Below are 21,022 nucleotides of genomic sequence, written 5' to 3'. Positions count from 1 at the left end.
ACTTCACATTGCTAATATAATCCCAACCTGGGCACATTAATGTTTTGTTGGATTTTAAATCTTTTTTCATAATGAAGTTGGTCAACAATATTCCTCTCTTAAAATACTCCTGTCAGGTTTTGATTTTAGCCATAAGCTTGCCTCATAAGATAAATGGAGGAGTAAAACTTCTATTTTAGGTCTCTGGGAGAATTTGTGTAAAACTAGATTTATTTATTATTTGAATGTTTAGTATAATTTTCTGGTGACACTAGCTGGGCTGAGATTTTTCTTTGTGAAAATATTATTCATAGCCAATGCAATTCTTTAATGATTAAAGTCTACCAAACTTTTGTATTTCTTCTTGAGTTAGTTTTGAGAGGCTTATTTTTCTTGAAATTTGTTCATTTTATATAAATTTCCAAAATTATCAACATAAAGTTTTTCATGATAACCACTTAAATTTCTAGCGGCAACTATAGTGATGTCATCTTTTTCATTTTTCTCTGTTTTTTTTCTCTTCTTTTTCTTGATTAATATTGGCAGAAGCTTAGCAATCTTATATACAGAAATTCTCTGTTTTATATATATTTTTTCTATTTCATGAATTTTCACTCTTACTTTTCTTATCTTCTCCCACCTACTTTGTTTGGGTTTACTTTGTCTTTTTATTTCTTCCTTTCTAATGTGTATATTTAAGACTATAGGGTTCCCTGTAATCATTGACTTAACTCCATCATACACATCTTGGTATAAAATATTTTATTTCTCTTCATATTCAACATATTTTCTAATTTCCATCATGATTTTTTTTCTACAATCCTTAGGTTATTTGTAAGGAAATGTCTTCACTTCTAAACATACATAGAATTTTATTGTTCTAATTATAATATTGATTTACAGCATAATTATATCAAACTGAGAAAATACATATTCAAGTTTTTAACTGTTTCAAAGGAAAGATTGGCACAGGATATTTGGCACAATATGTGAACATTAAAGTTTTATTTGGTTACTAATGTATGAGAAATCACAAAGTTGTGAGATAAATAATCACATTAATTTTTCAAATAAAATATCTAAAATCTGCTCTGTGGACACTTGAATCCCTTTTTCTACCCTGGAACATAAAAGTGTGGAGAGAGATACGTAGATATGTTTTTATAGGAGCCTATTGCAAAATACTTCTTTTGAAGAAATACCAAATTCCTTCATCCCAAAGGAGCAAGGCTCGTCTGGTTCTGCTATTCAAACCTCCCTTAAAATATGTTGTCCTTATAGTTGAATGACATAGGGACAATGACTCACATCTGGTAAAATCAACAGAATGAAAGACTGCTGGCTAGCTGCTTTGGTGTAGGACCAGGGGAGTCATTACTATGCTGAGAATGACTGCCCCAGCAGGGATTATTGCAGAAAGAGACACGTGACTGTCTCCTGTGGATCAAATGAAGGGAGAGAGTGAGAGAGTAGACTTAGAGCTGTTTTAAATCCTGTTCCTCAGGGCTATTTAGAGAGTTGGGCATTTTAGCATCTGAAACTCTGGGGTACCAGGGCTGTGGAATGAGCAACCAGTGAACTCCCAGAATAAGGATCCATTCTTAGGAACCAAAGAGCTGCAAGGGGAAAGAGGCCCAAAAGCACACCTTTGAGGAACCCATGAAAATGCACCACTCTACAGCTCTGGGCACAACTTATAGTGCTAGGTCAAGTAATACCTTTCAATCAACTTTCTCACTCCTTCCTCACTCTGTTTCCAATATAGAGTGATTAGAAGGAAGCTGGAGAGGGGACAAGGAAGCAGAAAAAGAGACACTGTAAAGATCTCACTTTGTAGAATAGAATATTATCTATGTGCCTATGGAGATTTCAACACTTCAAATAATATTTGTCTTGGCCAAATCTAGTTTCTATTATACAAACTAGTACAAGCTAAAACAAAACAAAACAAAACAAAACAACAACAAAACAAAACAAAACAAAACAAAAGATCACACTGAATTAATGTCAAATGTTCTCTAAAAACACTAGACCCTAGCAGTTTTCTTTAAAGGTATTTAAAGATAAACACCTCTGGTCATTTTGTGGGTATAGGACAATGAAAAGAATTCAGATGGCTAGTCAGGAAAATTAGAGTCTAGTCTAGGATTTCTCAGAATGTATGTCCATATACCAGTGTATAAAAATTATTTGTAGTAATTGCTGGAAGCATAGTTCTATGGATTTTACTGGAAGAAGTCTTGGGATCACAGGGGTGAGCCCTAGGACAATCTATTTTGAACAGACACCTTAAGTGATTCTTATGAGTAATAAATGTTAAGACTTACTGATCTTAGTTCTAATGTGTGTGTCCTTGGACTCTTCTCTGATAATGAACCCAATAACAGCAGCCTGTATAATCCCCTAGGCAATGGCAAAGAATAAATGAGATAATTGATCAAAAAGTACTTTGAAAAATGTGAAGTATTTTGCAAATAGAATGGATGGAAAAATGAAGGACTAGCGAGAGATTTAATGATGAGAAGAAAGAATCTGGGGTGCCTCGGTGGCTTAGTTGGTTCAAGTCTCTGACTCTTGGTTTGGGCTCAGGTCATGATCTCAGGGTCAAGGGATCAAGCTCCGTCTTGGGCTGCACCCTCAGTACAGAGTCTGCTTGAGATTTTCTCCCTTTCCCTGTGCTCCCCTCCTTCTCTCTCTCTCTCTCCCTTTCAAATAAATAAATAAAATATTTAAAAAAAAAGAAAAAGAAGAAAGAACCCTACCAAATACCACGTCTATTAGAGTGGCAAGAGTGGCTAGAAGGCCTATGGGGAGCATTCTTTCCAAACTATTGGAGCATTTGTTATACATCCTTCTCCCTTCCCTTCTCATTCCTGGTATTTCCCCATTCCAAACCTCTCTGAGAAGCTTTCTCTCTTTCTCCTAGCCTGTGGTACTTTCTCAAACTCCTTTAATCCCATCTTTTCTCTCAATCTCTTTCTGGATATCAATGAGTTTCTCTTTCTCTCTCTCTTTCTCTCTCTCTCTGTCCTTTTTTTTTTAATCCCTCCCACCATGACATGTCTCCAGTTTATATACAAATAATTCCACATGGAAAATGGAAAAAGGTGTCTTTTGTTGATGTGTACTCTGAGAATTGTCTCTCATGGCAGAGAACTGACCCTTTACATGAGAATCATTTATTATCTTACAGAACTATCTGAAAATTCCCAAATGAAACAAACATTAGGGAATAGAATTGAGCATCTTGGTCCAAAGTGAACAAATCTGGGAATAACAGGATGAAAGTGAAGCAAGATAACTTGAGGCAAAATATACAGAAATCACTTGTTACAGAGAGATCATACAACTGTAGATCTGGAAGAAAACTTCAATATCATTTAGTCAAACTGCACTCTTATTATTGATGGGGAAACTAAAGACTTTAGAGGTTAAAATATTTGCTTGGTTCAGTCACACAACAAGCTTCTGGCCCCTGGTAACTAAGACCAAGAGCTCTTGACTTAGCCAACAGTATACTCCACCATTGCATAGGGCTGGCTTGTGACACTGGTCAGAGCTCAGTGGAAAAAAAAAATTGTTAAATTGCCAAATATATGCATACAGCTAAAGTAGACTTTATGTAATATACTAGTAAATGGTATACACGTTGTAGGTGCTTTTTGTCTTTATTTGGCAAAGTAAAAACCTGAGAACTCCCTGTCAACTATTCAAAGGGCATTTCTTTATTTACCAATCAATGGAATTTTTAAAACTTAGGAATAACTGAATTATCTAATGCCTTTGCCTCTGGACAGGATTAGAATAAAGTTAATTACTCAACATAGTGAATGAAGACCTCAGAGTTAGAGTGGTAAAACCTTTAATCAATGCATCTTTACAAGTGCATTTTCATAATTTTGCATTTTGGTAGGCATAAGGAATAGTGTTATCTGTTTCAGAATTACCCAATGAATGATACATAGAATTACAGGATACCATTTTTTTCTCATGAACAAGAGACGGAATGACTCAACACCTGCATTCTGATACACCATTCCTATGTGATTTGAACAGTCCATATAAACCAAATGCAGGCATATTCTACTATTTATACAGCAATAAGGTCAGTTTCATAAAACAAAGCAAATTGGTTCAGCCAACTGAGAGTATCCCAAAAGACACTCACAACTTCTCCACTATACAGGCCAAGGACAAAAATTAATATTGTCCTCAAGTTACTGAAAACAAATCCAAGAATACCTTGTACATTTCAACTCTGCTGACTTTTGAAGAAATACAGTTCTCCAAATTAAAGCAAGGGCTAGTTAGTAAGCATCACCTATGTGTTCAAAGATAGGTCCTGGGGAAAAGATATCAATTAGACATTGTCTTTGTTGCCAACAGATTTACATTCAGTTAGGCTGTAAATGGAATCTAATAACAGGTTTTTAAATGGTTTTAGCACTGTCATTTTTCTTTCTTCTACTTTGCAAATCTATAAAGTTGTAAACTTTAATATAAAACTCGTACTCAACAAATGAGGCTGTTGGGAAAAGAAAGAAGAAAAGAAAAATAATAAGAAGCTTATGGATTCACATAATTTCATAATCTTAATCTCCAAAATGCAATTACTATTAATAAATCTTTAATTAATTCTGTGCATTTAAAATAGTGGGTCTCGTTTTTTAAAACTGGATTTGCAGGGAGAGATAGTTGAGGGACGTTTCACTGTTAGAGAGAGGAGTTCTCACAATGGCCATGAGCTGACAAGTACAGGAGTGGCGTCTGAGCCCTAGGGACAGTGTCTAAGAGCTCAGTGTTTATGTCCTCACACTTGCTGAATGCCCTGGGAGGACGATTTCACAATTCATACCAAAGAAAACAATTTCTTTTCCCATTTTATTAAAAAAAATAAGCTCAATGTGTGATACGAATGGTTTTCTGTGTTTTATGTGTGTGGTTTTTATAACTTAAGCATTATTTTAACACACGGTTCTTTGAATATGTAGCAGCCATAGAGAAACATATAAAAATATTATAGGCAAAAGAACAAGGGTGGAACAGCCATTACAGACCAAGCCAATAAGGAAAAATTCTCAAATTTATGAAATGCCTTCCTACTTACCCCTTGATTCTGTGAGTTAAATGTTAACTTGCATATCAATAACTAATATTTAAATAGTAATTTATGACTTATAAAGCACTTAAAACAGGTTTTCGGATTTCCATGTAACTAATACTGTGTCAACAAATACCATTTGTCTCGTATTTAGATAAAGAAATAGAGGCTAAGAAGTAGTTAATATCTTGATCAATTTCAGCATACTAAGAAGCTAGACCCAAACTTGTTTCTCACATTAAAATCAAGGTTCCTTCTACTAACATTCCACTTCTCAGATTAAGCAGTGCTCAGTGCTAGAAGACAGGTAGTAACATGTGAGAATGTTGACAATTCCCAGACTCCAGAGTTAGAATCCGCATTAAAAATAAAAATAATTTTATTTATGAATTTCAGGGATTAGTGAGTTAAATAACCTACAAATCTGAAAAACACTGTATACAATCTGTATAGAGCAAATGGTGCCTTATATAATGTGATTAAAATATCCCTTGGCAATCACCTTTCTAGTATGTCGTACCAATTCTTCCATGAAAAATATTCATGTGTTGGCTTTTCATTTTGTGAGAATTAACATAATAATTATTTAAATATTTGCTGATTTTGCATTAGAATCAGTTTGGAAATAAGGCAGTTTATCTAAGGAATGGGATATAATAAAGTAGAGGTCTCTGAGTTCCAAAACTCAGCAAACCTTCTAGAGTTCTCACATGCATGACACTATGTTGGGTGCTTTGTGTACATCTCTTCACGTGATCTCCCTAAATCTCCTACGAGGTAGGCACTGTACTCATCCCACTTTACAGCTGAGAAAACTGAAGGTGCAATAACTTGCCCACGTTCACAAAGATAGTAAAATGGGAGAGCTGGAATTTGAACCCAGACATTCCGGCTCCAAAAGAATTATAAATGTGACACTAAGTGATTAATTCACTAATAGTTATTTCCTCTGCATGTTTTCTTCCCTCCAAGTCCCATATCAGCTGCACTCACATTTATATTACAAAAAAAATTATATATTTTTTTCAACTAACTTAACAAGGGGTAGGTGGGCAAATACCTACAACTCCTTTCAATGCATCTTCTACTAGTTAATTGAATCAAACGTCTGAAGAGGATCATTAACATTAGGCAGAAACTCATTTGTGGCACTTAATTTGTGGTTTAAAGGTGTGGAAGATGTTAGGAGAGGCAGCAGTGGCTTCTGAATTACTCAAGTGCCAAGTTTCTCTCCTTCCTCTCTTCTATTCAAAAAACTCAACTTGCTACAGTTTCACCACACTGGAAGGCAGCAAGCTATAAGGAAGATTTCGAAGAACAACATCCTCTGGTTTGATTTTAAGCTACATTGCTCTAGTATAATTTTATAGCCTCGTTTCCTAATCGTTAAAATGGGAATCATAAAGTCGGCCTTAAATGCTGTGATGGAAGGAATCTACATGAAGGGCCAGACATGATGAATGGTAGATGTCAGTAGATGTTGTGACAATACTCACCTGGGTTCACTTGGACCCGATTCAAATGAGTCTGGGTTTTGACCCAGCTAATTTGGGTTCAAGCCAGAACATGACTGAGTAGACAGATGTCAAAAGCAGTTCATATTTCAGATGGGCAGCACACCAAGAATAAAATCAATGACTCCAACATTTTTGGCTATCAACCTCACAATTTAATTCATTACTGACTCTATACAAATAGGCAAATGATTGCCTTAGAACAGGGTCTGCTTAGAACATGATTGAATGTATGCAACAAAAGGTTGATAAAACTTTTCATTTGTTTGTTTTTTTAAATGAAGAAGAAGAAAGGTAGTGAATAATAATTGGAGTATCAGAGGGGTGCCTGGGTGGCTTAGTGGGTTAAAGCCTCTGTCTTCAGCTCAGGTCATGATCTCAGGGTCCTGGGATCGAGCACCGCATAGGGCTCTCTGCTTGCCAAGGAGCCTGCTTCCCCCTCTCTCTCTGCCTGCCTCTCTGCCTGCTTGTGATCTCTGTCTGTCAAATAAATAAATAAAATCTAAAAAAAAATTAATTGGAGTATCAGAGAAATGGTGATGATCTATATCTTGGTATATATTGTTATTCAAACCAAAAGGTTCTCATTAAGAAAAATAATAAATTCTGGATTTCCCCAGAAAGCAGAGCCTGAGACAAAGGTTTGTGGGCAGACAGTCTATAAATGAGAGTGAAGTCAAGGAAAAGCTTAGAGAAATAAGGCGGTGAAATGGATCAGGAATAGAGGAGGAAAGCATTCACTCACTGGCTCCATCCCCCCTCTTGGCATGACTGGTCTCATAAAGGACTACTGCTCCTGCTCTTCCAGTTCAAACATACATCACTGTCAACAGGGGCTCTGCAAGTGACACATGCCTTGTTGTCAGAATAACAGCAGACAGGAAAGCAAAAGATAGAAGTTCACATGAGGTTACACATGTGCATAGCAGGTTGCCATACCTTCTATTTAAGTTGAGAAGATGATTTTTCTTTTCTTTTTTAAAAATGAGTTTTCTTATGGTTTTCCCAAATTTGGGACCCATATATTGGTCTTTCTAGATGTAATTAACATCACTAATGTTTTTCACGTGGATGCTGATGTGTCTGCAATAGCACAAAGAGGGTCTTGTTTGCTAACTGAAAAAGTTCCTTTTAACACCCAACAGGCATTATTATGCTATCGTGATAGAGCTATAATGACCCACAGGAATTCAGTAACAGGAAAGGAGGCACTTACTAACAGGAATTGAAAGTCCCTTAGAGTACATTCCTGCTTTGACATTCAGTGTTTAGAAATGTGCATCTCGAATTGTTCTCAAAGATGAAGAGGAAGTTGGAAAGAGATGACAAAAAAAAAAAAAAAAGGCATAGAACTTACTTGAATTAGATAATTATTCACAAGTTAAAATTGTTAAAATTTGTTAAAGTTAAGAGCTTAAAATGTACCTTTATCAATGAAAACAAGAGGATGGGCAATGATCCAGTAAAATAAAAGCTTTCTGAAACCCTCAAATGTGCATCATTTTTTTCCCCTGAGTTACCTGAATAATTAAAATTAGCAAGATAAAATCGCCAGAGAACTTACTGGTGACAACTGTTATGAATCTTTTGAAAACAGGAATTCTAGAGTGAGATTACATCTACTTTTAAGCAAAGACTATTAAAAAAAATGAGTCGTGAAAAAAAATTAATGTTAAACGAATGGTTTGGGGACTAAACACTTACCCATTGGATTTGTTTGCATATTGGTTCATTCTTCCCACAACAGATCACTTATTTTAGGTAAGATTTTCTGATAGTGATGAAGCTAAACAGAAGTAATAAGTAAAATGATCTGCTCTAGAGCAACTCATATGCGATCTAAAATAACACATCAGTTAAGGATGTGTGGTATTTATTTAACTTTCTTAAACTTCCTTTTTTGTGAACTTCGTTTTTTAAAAAAGCCATTTTGTATTTTTAAGAAGTTAGTTGAGCATATATTTTCTCCTTGATATTTCTAACTATAAGAAGATATTATGTAAATTATTTTATACCCCAAAAGGAAAGGTAGAGCCTGTTCTTTTTAGATATTCTTCCCCCCAAAAATCATAGTCAGAGCAGTTTCCATCTCCAGATTTTTTGTCGATTACTGTCACCTGGTACTAGATTTTCCATCTATACCTATCACCTTCTCCTCTGGCTAGACTTTGGGAATTGGCTTACCTTTGATAAGAAGCCCCTTTCTTTGTATTTGGTGCCCATTTTCATAGCCAGGGATCAAAGTGATCCACAACTTGTATCCGTGTTCTATGCTATGTGTCATATGTGTCCATAATCTTTTCACAAGGACAAGGCAGTAAACTGGTAAGTGATTGTCATTGCAAGAAATTAAAAATGAAAGAAAATGAAAGCAATTGTATCATTCATCTAAGTGTTCATTCAGCTATGCCCTTATTATATGTTTAAAACTGTTACTGCACAAGGGTGCCTGGGTGGCTCAGTTGGTTAAACATCTGCCTTTGGCTCAGGTCATTGTCCCAGGGTCCTGGGATCAAGTCCCACATCCGGGTCTCTGTTCAGCAGTGAGCCTGCTTCCCCTTTCTCCACTGCTTGCCTCTCCCCCTGCTTATGTTCTCTCTCTCTGTCAAATAAATAAATAAAATCTTTTAAAAAAATAACTATTATTGGACAAACTACATATGGTAATATATATGGTCCCTACTTTCAAGGTGCTTGTAGTCTGATAGAGGAAATAAGATATGCCTACACATAATTATGACAGAATTAAAAAACAAGTGCCATAAGAGAGCTAGAAATATGAATATCTAGGTGAGAAATAAATTGTCTTTCTATGTTATTAATTCTACAAAAAGCAGGACTAAGAACTCCTGGGATTCAAGAGTAAAGAACACTCACCCCCTCATCCAGCTACAGGGGCATTCCAACTACCCATGGATTTTAATTTACCCTGTTCATCTCTATTTAAATATCTTACTAGGATTTCAAACTCAGCATGTCCAAAGTCAAATACATGAATTTTCTCCTTAAACAGTCTCTATCTCTCTTTCCCTCCCTCTCTTCCCAAACCGTTTCCCTACTCCTAGTATTCAGATAATCCTTTCTGTACATCACAGTCACTTTCTCCCTCATTGGTCAAGAATATGTCAAATCACCAACTATCTACTTCCTTTAGTGCTTCCCCAGATCCTTCTTTTTATTTTATTGATAGGCTTTCAAACTTAGAATAACATGTGCTCTATTTTCTTTATCTTTTGTCTCTCTTGACTACAATAGTCTAATTTATATTCTGTTGACAGATTAATCTTCCCAATTTATATTCCCGATCATGTAACTCTCACATTCAAACGTATTTAGAGGCTCTAAACTAAATAACTATTCAATTTTAACTATTGACTATTAACTAGTCAATAGCTCTCATCCTGGTAGTCAGCATATATTTTGAGGTTCTATTTCCAACCTTATTTTCCAAAACTTAACCTATGTCCAATCTTTGACCTTCTTACATGTGTACTTTAGAATATCCTCAGGTTTTCATGTTCCTACTCAAGAAATTTCATTGATTTAAAATCTGTTTTTCAAAATCAAAGTTTATCACAATTTCAACTTTTATATGAAGCCTTTACTGATATTCCACACTGAAAACTAAGCTCTGGACCATTCTTTATTTACCACTTAAGACTTACAATATAATCAAACTTATAATTACTTGACTCCTCCTCTCTCCCCCATTTCAAGGGTCATGGCCGAGTCTTACTGATCTCTATAAATCTATAGCATTTAGCATAATGTCTGTCTCACAATCTTTACGATCCATTTTTTTCCCATAAAACTGATGTTCAATCCCTAACAAATGAATTTCTCCAAGCAATGATTCTTCAGATATCAATAAAATGATGTTTGTTCCTGTTCGCAAATGCCTAATACATTTTAATCTTTCCTAAATTAGTGTAAAGTTCAAAAAGCAAATGGTGCTGGGAGAGTACATTGTTTCCTGGACCTCCTTTCTCTTGGAATCCCTATTCATTTAACTTCTCTTGGTCCTGACAGTCAAAGGCTCTTCCATCTAGATTTATAAGCCAGAGGGGTTTAAAAGCCACAGGAGGAGGGGTTGTTCAGTTTTAAATACAATTCAGAAAACCTTGAGAAAGAATGACAATTCTTTTTCAGGAACCTTCCCTGCATATTTCAACAGAAGAGCTTTCCAAATTGGAGATGGTAAAATATTATACCAGCAACCAAGTAATAGAAGGTCACTGGCTGGTGTGTAAAAAGATTCACTTGATTTTCATAAAGAGCACAGAAGACTACATTGTATGTATTTAAATCTGAGACTGACAAAAATGCCAGAAGGAAAAAGAAAAGTAGTCAATTTCTCTAAAATATTATTATTTAAGAATAAATTACTATGCAAAGAAGCATGGATATTCTTGACAGCTTGTGAATTTAAGGCCAAGGAATTGCTTCCCTCCTCATCCCTAATAATCAAACCTGCTGAGGATATATGGTAAGCATTCTGAGTTTGGGCAAGGTACAAAGTTTTAAAATCAATGTGTTTCCGGTATAGGGGGTTAGGGAAAGAACTTAATAAATCAGCTTAGGAAATGCTTCATTTCCTGTGCCCTGTCTGGGAAGGGAAACATAAAACCGGCAGAGCCAGGTGTGACAAAGTCATACACCTGGATGGAAAATCTCTTCCAGCTCCTTCCAAGCACCACTCAGATGGTCAGTTTATGCTCTTGTGCTAGAACTTCCTTTTTCTAAGACAAATAGAGAGTTTTTGCAGACATGTTCTTTAAGTGAACAAATAGGGTTGTTGGCAGAGGTTAAGGAGATAGTCATGATATAATTATTATCTCTGCTCAAAAGAGAAATTATCCTACTTGGGCCAACTGTTCCATAGAAAGAAGACACTATTAACAGGCTGGGCTCATTACCAGTGAGGTAGAAGAGCTGCAGTGGTAAGCAGCCTAACCCAGACTTTCAAATTTATATTGACTTGACATCTGTTTGTGAGCAGAGTTTTTCATGGCATCAGGATTTCCCTTGCATACTGAAGAGTTATTTACACGCTTGTGCACTGATTTCTGTGGCCCTTCATACTCTTTATTTTAAAAAATCAGATGCTTGGTAACTCTTCTAAGTTAGAATTTCTGGTCTTTAGACCTGTGGCAACTTAACTCTGGAAATGCCAAGATGTGTGATAAGCAATCATGTATGATTTTGAAATGTTTGGGAATGTATCCTAAATTTGTACATGTATTTTGGGAAATTAATGACAAAGATTGTTGAAAGACTGTGTCTAATTTTTCCTACACTATTATTCTAAATTAGAATTTTTGTAGGAAGCAAACTTTTGAAAAAAAACACACGCAAAATGAAATTGAACTGATTGTTTTCCAGGGCCCCCCAGAATCAATATTTCCCAACTGTGTTCTTTTATGATAGTTGGTACTTTGGTTTTCACACTTGCCAAATCTGTCTTGTGTTAGAATTACATATTTGTTTTCTCCCAACAGTACATTTACCACTGTTGGTAAGGACAATCATTGGTAAGGACATCGTTGGTAATCTTAATCATTTATGTATTCTTTGCACTGGTAAGTACTAGGATCCTAATAAATATTCATCAAATTTAATTGCTTACAGAGAATCTCTCAGAAAGGGCTACAGCCATATGTAATAATTTCTTGCAACTGGTCATTAATATAGTCAGAGCTTATAGTGGTTCATATATATCCTTTATTACCAAATTTCTGAAATTGTGGTCCATCTACAAATTTCTGAAATGTTGTGCAAAATGTTGTGTGCATATGTGTAGGTACGCACTTATTTCCAGAGCAAATGTTATTAACTTTAATCAAATGACTCTCCTCTTAACCCGTCCTGCCCCCTCTAGATATTAATATTCACTTCCCCAGGCAGCTTGATCCAGCCTCTCCATTTATCAGAACCAAAAGATAGTTGGGACAAATATAGGCCAACATCTGCAATGCAGTATTTCTGATTACAGCCTTTCACCCATACTTGACAATCTTGTTATTTCTAGGCTTAACGCCTGAGAGGAACATTTTTGAGAAACAGTACATTTGTAAACAGCATTTTACCCCCAGATTTTTATTCTTCAAAAATGCTGTCATGCATTCTTCAGTACCTTTATGGTGCCATCAAATAAATACACAGCAAGGCCACTGCACCAGCAAGCATTTCCTTCCCGTGCAAACAAACATCCTCTCCGTGGAGCCTTCTCCTCGCACTCCAGGTCAATCAATACCCACGCACCCGACACAGCAAAGGAATTGCTGCATCCAAGTTTCAGGGGAAGGTCCCTGAAGGTAAACTGAGGCTGAGTCCCCTCCCAGTAATTTCTGACCCACCCTGTCAGAGGAATAAGAGAAAACGGTACCTGTGGTGTTGTTACTGCTACAGAGACTGGGCAGAAGAAGACAAAGGATGGTCACTTGAATGAGTTTCATGGTGCTCGAGGATCGTCTTGTGGATCGTCTCAGTGGCGCTTTTCTCCAGAGTGAGACAGGGACAACTCCCTTCCAGCCTGGCCGGGCCTTATTAGCAAATGGAAAAGGTGCGCGGAGTGTGAGCAGCCACTGCCCATTCCCACTTATTTCGGGGGCTCTGATAAAGAACGGGAGGAAATACACACACTCCCTTTGGGAGTTCAGCAGAGAGGAGATTTATTGTTTCAGTGCCTTACAGGAACTTTTTTTTCTCTTCCTTTGGCAGCCACGTGTGTTTTTGTTACTCCATTATTTTGTTCTTCTTCAACAAAAAGGTCAGGGCGGGTTCTGAACAGAAACAGATCTTTCTTGAGAATGGATCATACAGCTTTCTAACTTTTGTTTTGAAAGTGTGTTTCGGAGTGGTTATAAAAAGAGCCTTATTAACCAGAGACTCACTTTGGATAAAGAGGCTTTAATCGCCCGAGGGTTAAAGTTTAGAGCAAAATGCACAAGGAATCAACTTTTCTTCCTTCTCTCCAACTTGAAAGCCAGAAGAGCAAAGACCACCTTCTGGAGATCAGTGCCAAACCGTATTAAATAGGTCCTGCTCTGCTCTCGAGTAAGCAAAAAGACTTCTTAGGGATGTCCAGGGAGGTTTTTCAGGCTATGTCTAATAGAATTAAGCAACAATGTGACCATTCACTGCTCATTCCTGGCTTTTATTGGTGGAATTCGATGAAGAATAAAGAAAAATTAGTTACACAAGAATCTCCTGCTTTTGGAAACTAGCATTGGGTGTTTTCATTGCCCCAGCTGTTGCAGGGACAGTGCACACCCCTGAGCAGCCAGACTGGCCCCGCCCAGCTCCTACTATGGATCCGCCCTGGGCGACATCCCGCAGAGCCACAGCAGGCTTGAACTGTATCCTGGGATACAGTTGATCTTATGCTTCCATTAGCACGATGTATCCTAAGGTATGAGAAAAGCTCAGGAAAGTTTATTTTGGGAGGAGTGGGCTGGGAATGCTCAAAAATTTCTCCATATAAATTAATAATTGCTCCTTCACTTTACACCATTTCCGCTTAGGGACGTTTTCATAGGATGCTCTAATAGCAAATAGCGAGGAAAACTCCCCCACCCTGACCCTCCACATTTCACTGCTGCACTATGCTGAGGAGAACTCATTAAAAAAGTGGTTAGAGCAAGTCAACTGATCAAAATATCCCAAACACTAGCTTGTTTCTTCCTAAACTATACCAAGTCTCAGAAGAAGCTCCAAGTTTATATCTTGTGGATAAGCAAGACTGGATTTTACCCTCTCTTCTAATTAATTTTCTAAAACAGACCGCCTTTGGACTTGTTACTTTATTTGGCATATCCTGGATAGTATAAAGATAGTAATGTATGTGAATAGTTGTCACATGCGCTTACCAGCAATAAACTGAGGTGTGGCCATGAATTCACAGTGGAGCACTCACATTGCCTCACTTCCTGCTCCTTGCTCTGCCTAACTGTGGAGTTCTCAGCACACAGCGTCACCACTAATGTTGACCATGCTTGTTGCTATGCTGGTCCCAAGGGCATTTTGACTTCTCAACCCTAACTGCTAGGCATTTCCATGAAAAAGACTAGATACCTGTTTCAAGAATGCTTGATAATAGAATATGATATCTATTTAAAAGACAGGACCTGTGGATAAAAACAAAAACAAAAACAAAAAACACTAAAATGAAAACATAAACTAAGAAAATTCATTTTTAACAGTATGGAGGTTCCTCAAAAAGTTAAAAATACAACCACTTTATGATGCAGCAATTGCACTATTAGAAATTTACCCAAAAGATACAAAAATGCTGATGTGAAGGGATACATGCACCCCAATGCTTAAAGCAGTATTATCTACAATAGCCATATTATAGAAAGAGCCCAAATGTCCACCAACTGATGAATGGGTAAAGAAGATGTGGTGTATATATATATATATGTATAAGGAATATTACTCAGCCATAATAAAGAATGGACTCTTGCCATTTGCATTGACATGGATGAAGCTAGAGAATATAATGCTAACCAAAATAAGTCAATCAGAGAAAGACAAATACCATGTGATTTCACTCATATGTGGAATTTAAGAAACACAACAAATGATCATCGGGGGAAAAAAAGAACAAGGAAAACCATGAGAAAAATTCTTAACTATGGGGAACAAACTGATGGTTACCAGAGGGGAGTTAGGTGAGAAAATGGGGTAAATAAGTGAGGATTTAAGGAGGGCACTTGCTGTAATGAGCACTGAGTGTGTTAAGTGTTGAATCACTAAATTGTACACCTGAAACTAATATTACACTGTATGTTAATGAACTGGAATTTAAATAAAAACAAAAAGACAGAAAGAGAAGAAAATAATTTTTTTAAAGAGAGAGTTTTAGAGAGAGAGAGAGAGAGAGCAAGAAAGCATGCACGAGCTAGGGGAGAGCAGAGGGAGAGAGAGAGAATATTAAACAGACTCTCTGCTGAACTTAGAGCCAGACTTGGGGCTCAATCTCACAACCCTGAGATCATGACCTGAGCTGAAATCAAGAGTTGAATGCTCAACCAACTGAACCACCCAGGTACCTGAAGAAATCATTTTTAAATGGCTTAGGCAAGAAAAAAAAAAAAAAAGGAAAAATAAGAGTGATATGTTGGGTCAGTTTTGTTAACAGATCAGAAGGTATTTTTAAAGTAAAATAATTCATTAAAATGATGGTGATTGCCAGAAGAGATAGATCATTTGCATAAAATAGGAAGTATATGTATATTTGTACATACATTTAATACTTAGATATGTTTGCAGATATGTGTATGTGAGAGATATTAGATACAGGCAAATTGAACATATAGTACATGTGATGAGTAGGATGTATTACTTAATAAGCGGTTTTTGACAAGTTGTTAATCATTAAAATAAATACAGTTAGGTCCCTATTTTGCTTCAAATACCAAAATAAAATTTTTCTATGTTAAAAAATTAAATGTGACCAACAAAAGCAAGATTCTAGAAGAAAACATGGGTGATTATTTGCATATAGCTGGGTTGGTGAGGACATTTTATGTATGACACCAAACAGAAGATTTGATCTGTTCCCTTTAGGTCAGGAACATGCCAGAGATGCCCACTCTCACCACTGTTATTCAGCATGGTACTACAAGTGCTAGCCTCAGTGATCAGATAACAAAAAGAAATAAAAAGCATTCAGATTTGCAAGGCAGAAGTCAAATTCTCACTCTTCACAGATGACGTGATACTTTATGTGAAAAATCCAAAATACTCCACCCCAAAATTGCTAGAACTCATACAGCAATTCAGCAATGTGGCAGGGTACAAAATCAATGCACAGAAATCAGTTGCATTTCTATATACTAACAATGTAAATGAAGAAAGAGAATTTAAGGAGTCAATCCCATTTACAATTGCACCAAAACCCATAAGATACCTAGGAATAAACCTAACCAAAGAGGTATAGGATCTGTACTCTAAGAACTACAAAACACTTATGAAAGAAATTGAGGAAGACACAGAGATGGGAAACCATTCCATGCTCATGGATTGGAAGAAGAAACATTGTTAAAATGTCTATGCTGTCCAGAACAATCTGCACATTCAATGCAATCCCTATCAAAATACCATCAACATTTTTCACAGAGCTGGAACAAACATTCCTAAAATTTGTATGGAACAAGAAAAGATGCTGAATAGCCAGAGGAATGTTGAAAAAGAAAACCAAAGCTGAGGACATCACAATACCTGATTTCAAGCTATATTACAAAGCTGTGATCATCAAAACAGCATGGTACTGGTGCAAAAATAGACACACAGATCAATGGAACAGAATAGAGAACCCATAAATGGACTCTCAACTGTCTGGTCAACTAACCTTCAACAAATCAGGAGAGAATATCAGTGGCAATAAGTCAATCTCTTCAATAAATGGTGCTTGGAAAATTGGACAACCACATGCAGAAGAATGAAACTGGACCATTGTCTTATACCATAGACAAAGATAGACTCAAAATGGATGAAAGACCTCAATGTGAGACAGGAATCCATCAAAATATCAGAGGAACACATAGGCAGCAACCTTTTCAACCAGCCACAGCAACTTCTTACTAGACACATCTCCAAAGGAAAGGGAAACAAAAACAAAAAATGAACTATTGGGACTTCATCAAGATAAAAAGCTTCTGCACAGCAAAGGAAACAGTCAACAAAACTAAAAGGCAACCTATGGAATGGGAGAAGATATTTGCAAATGACATATCAGATAAAGGGCTGGTATCCAAGATCTATAAAGAACTTATCAAACTCAACACCCAAAAAACAAATAAGCCAGTCAAGAAATGGACAAAAGACATGAATAGACACTTCTCCAAAGTAGACATATAAATGGCCAACAGACACGTGAAAAAATTCTCCACATCACCTGCCATCAGGGAAATACAAATCAAAATCACAATGTGATACCTCCTTACACCAGTTAGAATGGCTAAAATTAACAAGACAGGGAATGACAAATGTTGGTGAGGATGTAGAGAAAAAGGAACCCTCCTACACTGTTGGTGGAAATTCAACCAAGGCAGAGGAAATTCAACCCTCCTACACTGTTGGTGGAAATTCAAGTGACTTGGTCAGCCACTCTAGAAAACTGTATGGATATCCCTCAAGAAGTTAAAAATAGAGATACCCTAGGACCCAGCAATTGCACTACTGGGTATTTACCCCAAAGATATATATGTAGTGAAAAGAATGGGCACCTGCATCCCAATGTTCATAACACCAATGTCCACAATAGCTAAACTGTGGAAGGAGCTGAGATGTTTGTAGGGGAAGGAAGTGAAATGGAATCAGAAGAAATCAGAGAGGGAGAAAAACCACGAGAGACTCTTGACTCTGGGAAACAAATTGAAGGTTGTGGAAAGAGAGGTGTGTTTGGGGTGGGGTAACTGGGTGATGGACATTAAGGAGGACATGATGTGATGAGCACTGGCTGTTATATGCAACTAATGAATCACTGAACACTCAGTAAAAAACTAATGATGTACTATGTGTTAGCTAATTGATTTAAAAAAATTAAAATACTTTTGGCACAACAATACACCCTAAGATGAAAAGGCAAATGAAAACCTTGTAAAAAAATACAAAATAAAAATTTGATATCTTTAATATGTAAAGACCTCTTGCTAATCAACAATAAACCAATGACTCTATAACTGAAAGACAGACAAAAGAACATCACAAAAAAAGAAATAGAAGGTTTCACAGAAAACCTTCACAGAAGGTTTTTTTTTCTTTTCAAAACAAATATTTAATATCTTAACTTTGCCAGAAAAGAAATTTAAATAATAGGTACTTATTTTTGTTGTAGACTTGATCATTTCACAAAGGTGACAAAACAAACAAACAAACAAACAAACAAAAAAAACCCAGTTCTGTGAAATTCAATGAAAAGCACTGGAAATCTTCAGCTCTCCACTTTAATGGCCGAAGATACCACACAGACCTGTGCAATGTCATCATATTCATATGTTTTCTTTAAGAATGTGTCTGTGAGTCTTAAGCCAGAGACACTATGCAGTCCCTGTACTGAAGACAGCAGAGTAAGGGCAAGGCAGAGAGAAGAACTGAGATGCAGCTTTCCAAGCTGTCTTCCTGAAATGCCACACCAGTGCATAGAATTTGTATTGCACATTTCCAAAACCAGATCCATTGTCCTTTCACTGCAATTTGTTATTTTACAGGTAATATGAAAAGGTTCTTTTCATATTACCATATTGCCATATGTCATATTCAAATGGGAAAAAAATGTATTCATGTCATTAGAAGTCAAGAAATGGATATTCAGTAATCGAGATAATACTTTTGTCTATCAAATATAACTGGTTATATTTTCTGGCAATATCCAATTTTGATGAATGCTCAAAGAAAGTTACTGTCTTATTCTTGGGGTATGAACTTTCTGGTTTATTGCATATGAGAGAAAGAAAATGTCAGCAGTGGCTTATCTCTAGATAGTGAATTATGGATAGTTTTTATCTTATATTTGTGTCTTTAAAAGATTTTGTAGAGGAAATGTATATATTTCTATCTTTAAACAAATAAACAAAGCCCTTATTTTACTTGATACTTTTAAAAATTCAATTTAATTTTGAGGCAATATTTATATAAAAATTTTGTATTCCAATATACTGGAATGCTTGAATATTTTTTAAGATTTTTCTTTATTTATTGAGAGAGAGATCTCTTAATAGAGGAGGAGGGAGAAGTAGAGTGCCCACTGAGCAGGGAGCCCGATGCGGGACTTGATGCCAGGACTCTGAGATCATGACTTGAGCAGATACTTAACTGACTGAGCCACCCAGATGCCCCTGGAATGCTTGAATTTTTAGAAAGTGTGTGATTTAAGAGAACTTTAATGAAAGAAAACAGGCGAAGAGAGATAAACCACCCTAACCTGAGAGATAAAAAGATGTTTTTGCTTTTATTTTTAACACAATATGTCTTCTGTATTCCTTGTCTAATCTGAAAGATAAGCTCTTGTGAAGTTCTGCAAGAGCCATCTCAGAATTCTTTCCAAACACACATTAAGGCTGGTCGCTGCCATCTTTGACACTGAAGAAATTGTATAATGAAGCCTCCAACACTGATGAGTTTATGTTAACTCCTATGGTGCTTAGAAAATTTCAGCTGGCACCATTATTACACCCTCAAATTAAACTTCCTCCCAATACTTGTCTTCTTTTTTCTGCCAGCTTGTCACTGAATAAAATCATCTAAAATGGAAGGAATGTCAAAAAACGATCTCATAAACTGGCAAAGAACATGAGTCCTGGGTTCAAATTCTGACTCCCTCCCTTAATCATATGTGTCTTGAGTGAGTTACTTGACCTTTTTATGCTTTGGATTTACAAGGGGAAAAATGGGGATAATCACTATGGCAACTATAAATGTTGTTCAGAGAATTAGGTGACAGTTCAGAAAGTCTTCTAAAAGTATATATTGAAACAAATAACCTTAAACTTCTAGAATATTTAGGCTAAAAGAAATTATCTTAGTTCAGTGATATATATTCAGGGTGTTAGCATTTTACACAAACCTTCTCATTCTAGAATGATTAACCAGTTTCCTAAGAAATGGTGCAAATCCCAAAATATTGTTGAGATCAGATGAAATAGATTTCTAACTCCTATTTTCAGGGATTCATTCCATGTTCCACTTTAAGGTACTTTAAATATCAAGTACTTTTTTCAATGGAGGTAGAAACTAATAACTTACTTTTATTACTTGCCTATCTGAAATGGGAATCATGGAATCTTCTGAAGGTATTGAGATCAGAGCTGAAGACAGAGAGATATTTAGGACCCATGATACTGGAGATATTAAGTCCCCATCCTACACAGCCAAATGGACAATAAGCATCAGTAATGGGCAGGCCTTGCCATTTCGCCTAACTTATACCAGTAAAATATTTTCCTTAATTACTGTGTTTCTTTTAAAGTCAACTTCCAGTGTCCCCAAACCAGTACTGTTTCATATTGTTCAAGTGAAAGAAGATATGACAAACTTATTCTTGAAGTTTCGAAAGATTTTATCTTTCACATTCGCCAATGGTTCATCACAATTTTACTACTCAACCTATAAAGACAGTCCTCTTACCTCAAACTAACTCCTTAATTTGATAGTGATCTATCTTTCTGGATCTTTCTTGAACTCAGAACCCTGAGATGGAACCTGAGCTGAGATCAAGAAGTCAGATGCTTACCTGACTGAGCCACCCAGGGGCCCAGATAGGAATCAATCTCTTAAGGTTTTTGATACATAAAGACATGAATAAAAGCACAATAGTTCAGAGGTAAGATATATAAAAAGTTACTTTAATACAGATATTTACATAACATTGTCATTTGTCAGGAATCCCCTTAACAAATGACAAGTGAGCCTGCATGTCACCAGT

The 21,022-nt window shown here is 36.3% G+C and overlaps 1 protein-coding gene across 1 annotated transcript in view; it reads right to left on the bottom strand.

Moving 5' to 3' along the window:
* Window positions 1–13,304, bottom strand: part of LOC111156460 (endomucin) — a 110,281-nt gene extending 96,977 nt beyond the window's left edge. Inside the window, exon 1 of the mRNA XM_022517379.1 lies at window positions 12,980–13,304. Within this exon, the coding sequence (XP_022373087.1) occupies window positions 12,980–13,049 (70 nt within the window). The 5' untranslated portion in view covers window positions 13,050–13,304. The remainder of the gene's footprint in view (window positions 1–12,979) is intronic.
* Between the last annotated feature and the right edge of the window lie 7,718 nt (window positions 13,305–21,022).

The sequence above is a fragment of the Enhydra lutris genome, unplaced genomic scaffold (genome assembly GCF_002288905.1).
Source record: "Enhydra lutris kenyoni isolate GAN:26980312 unplaced genomic scaffold, ASM228890v2 scaffoldscaffold3, whole genome shotgun sequence".
Taxonomy (NCBI): Eukaryota; Metazoa; Chordata; class Mammalia; order Carnivora; family Mustelidae; genus Enhydra; species Enhydra lutris.
Note: the sequence above shows the minus strand (reverse complement) of the source record. Positions and strands in the feature narration are given on the sequence as shown.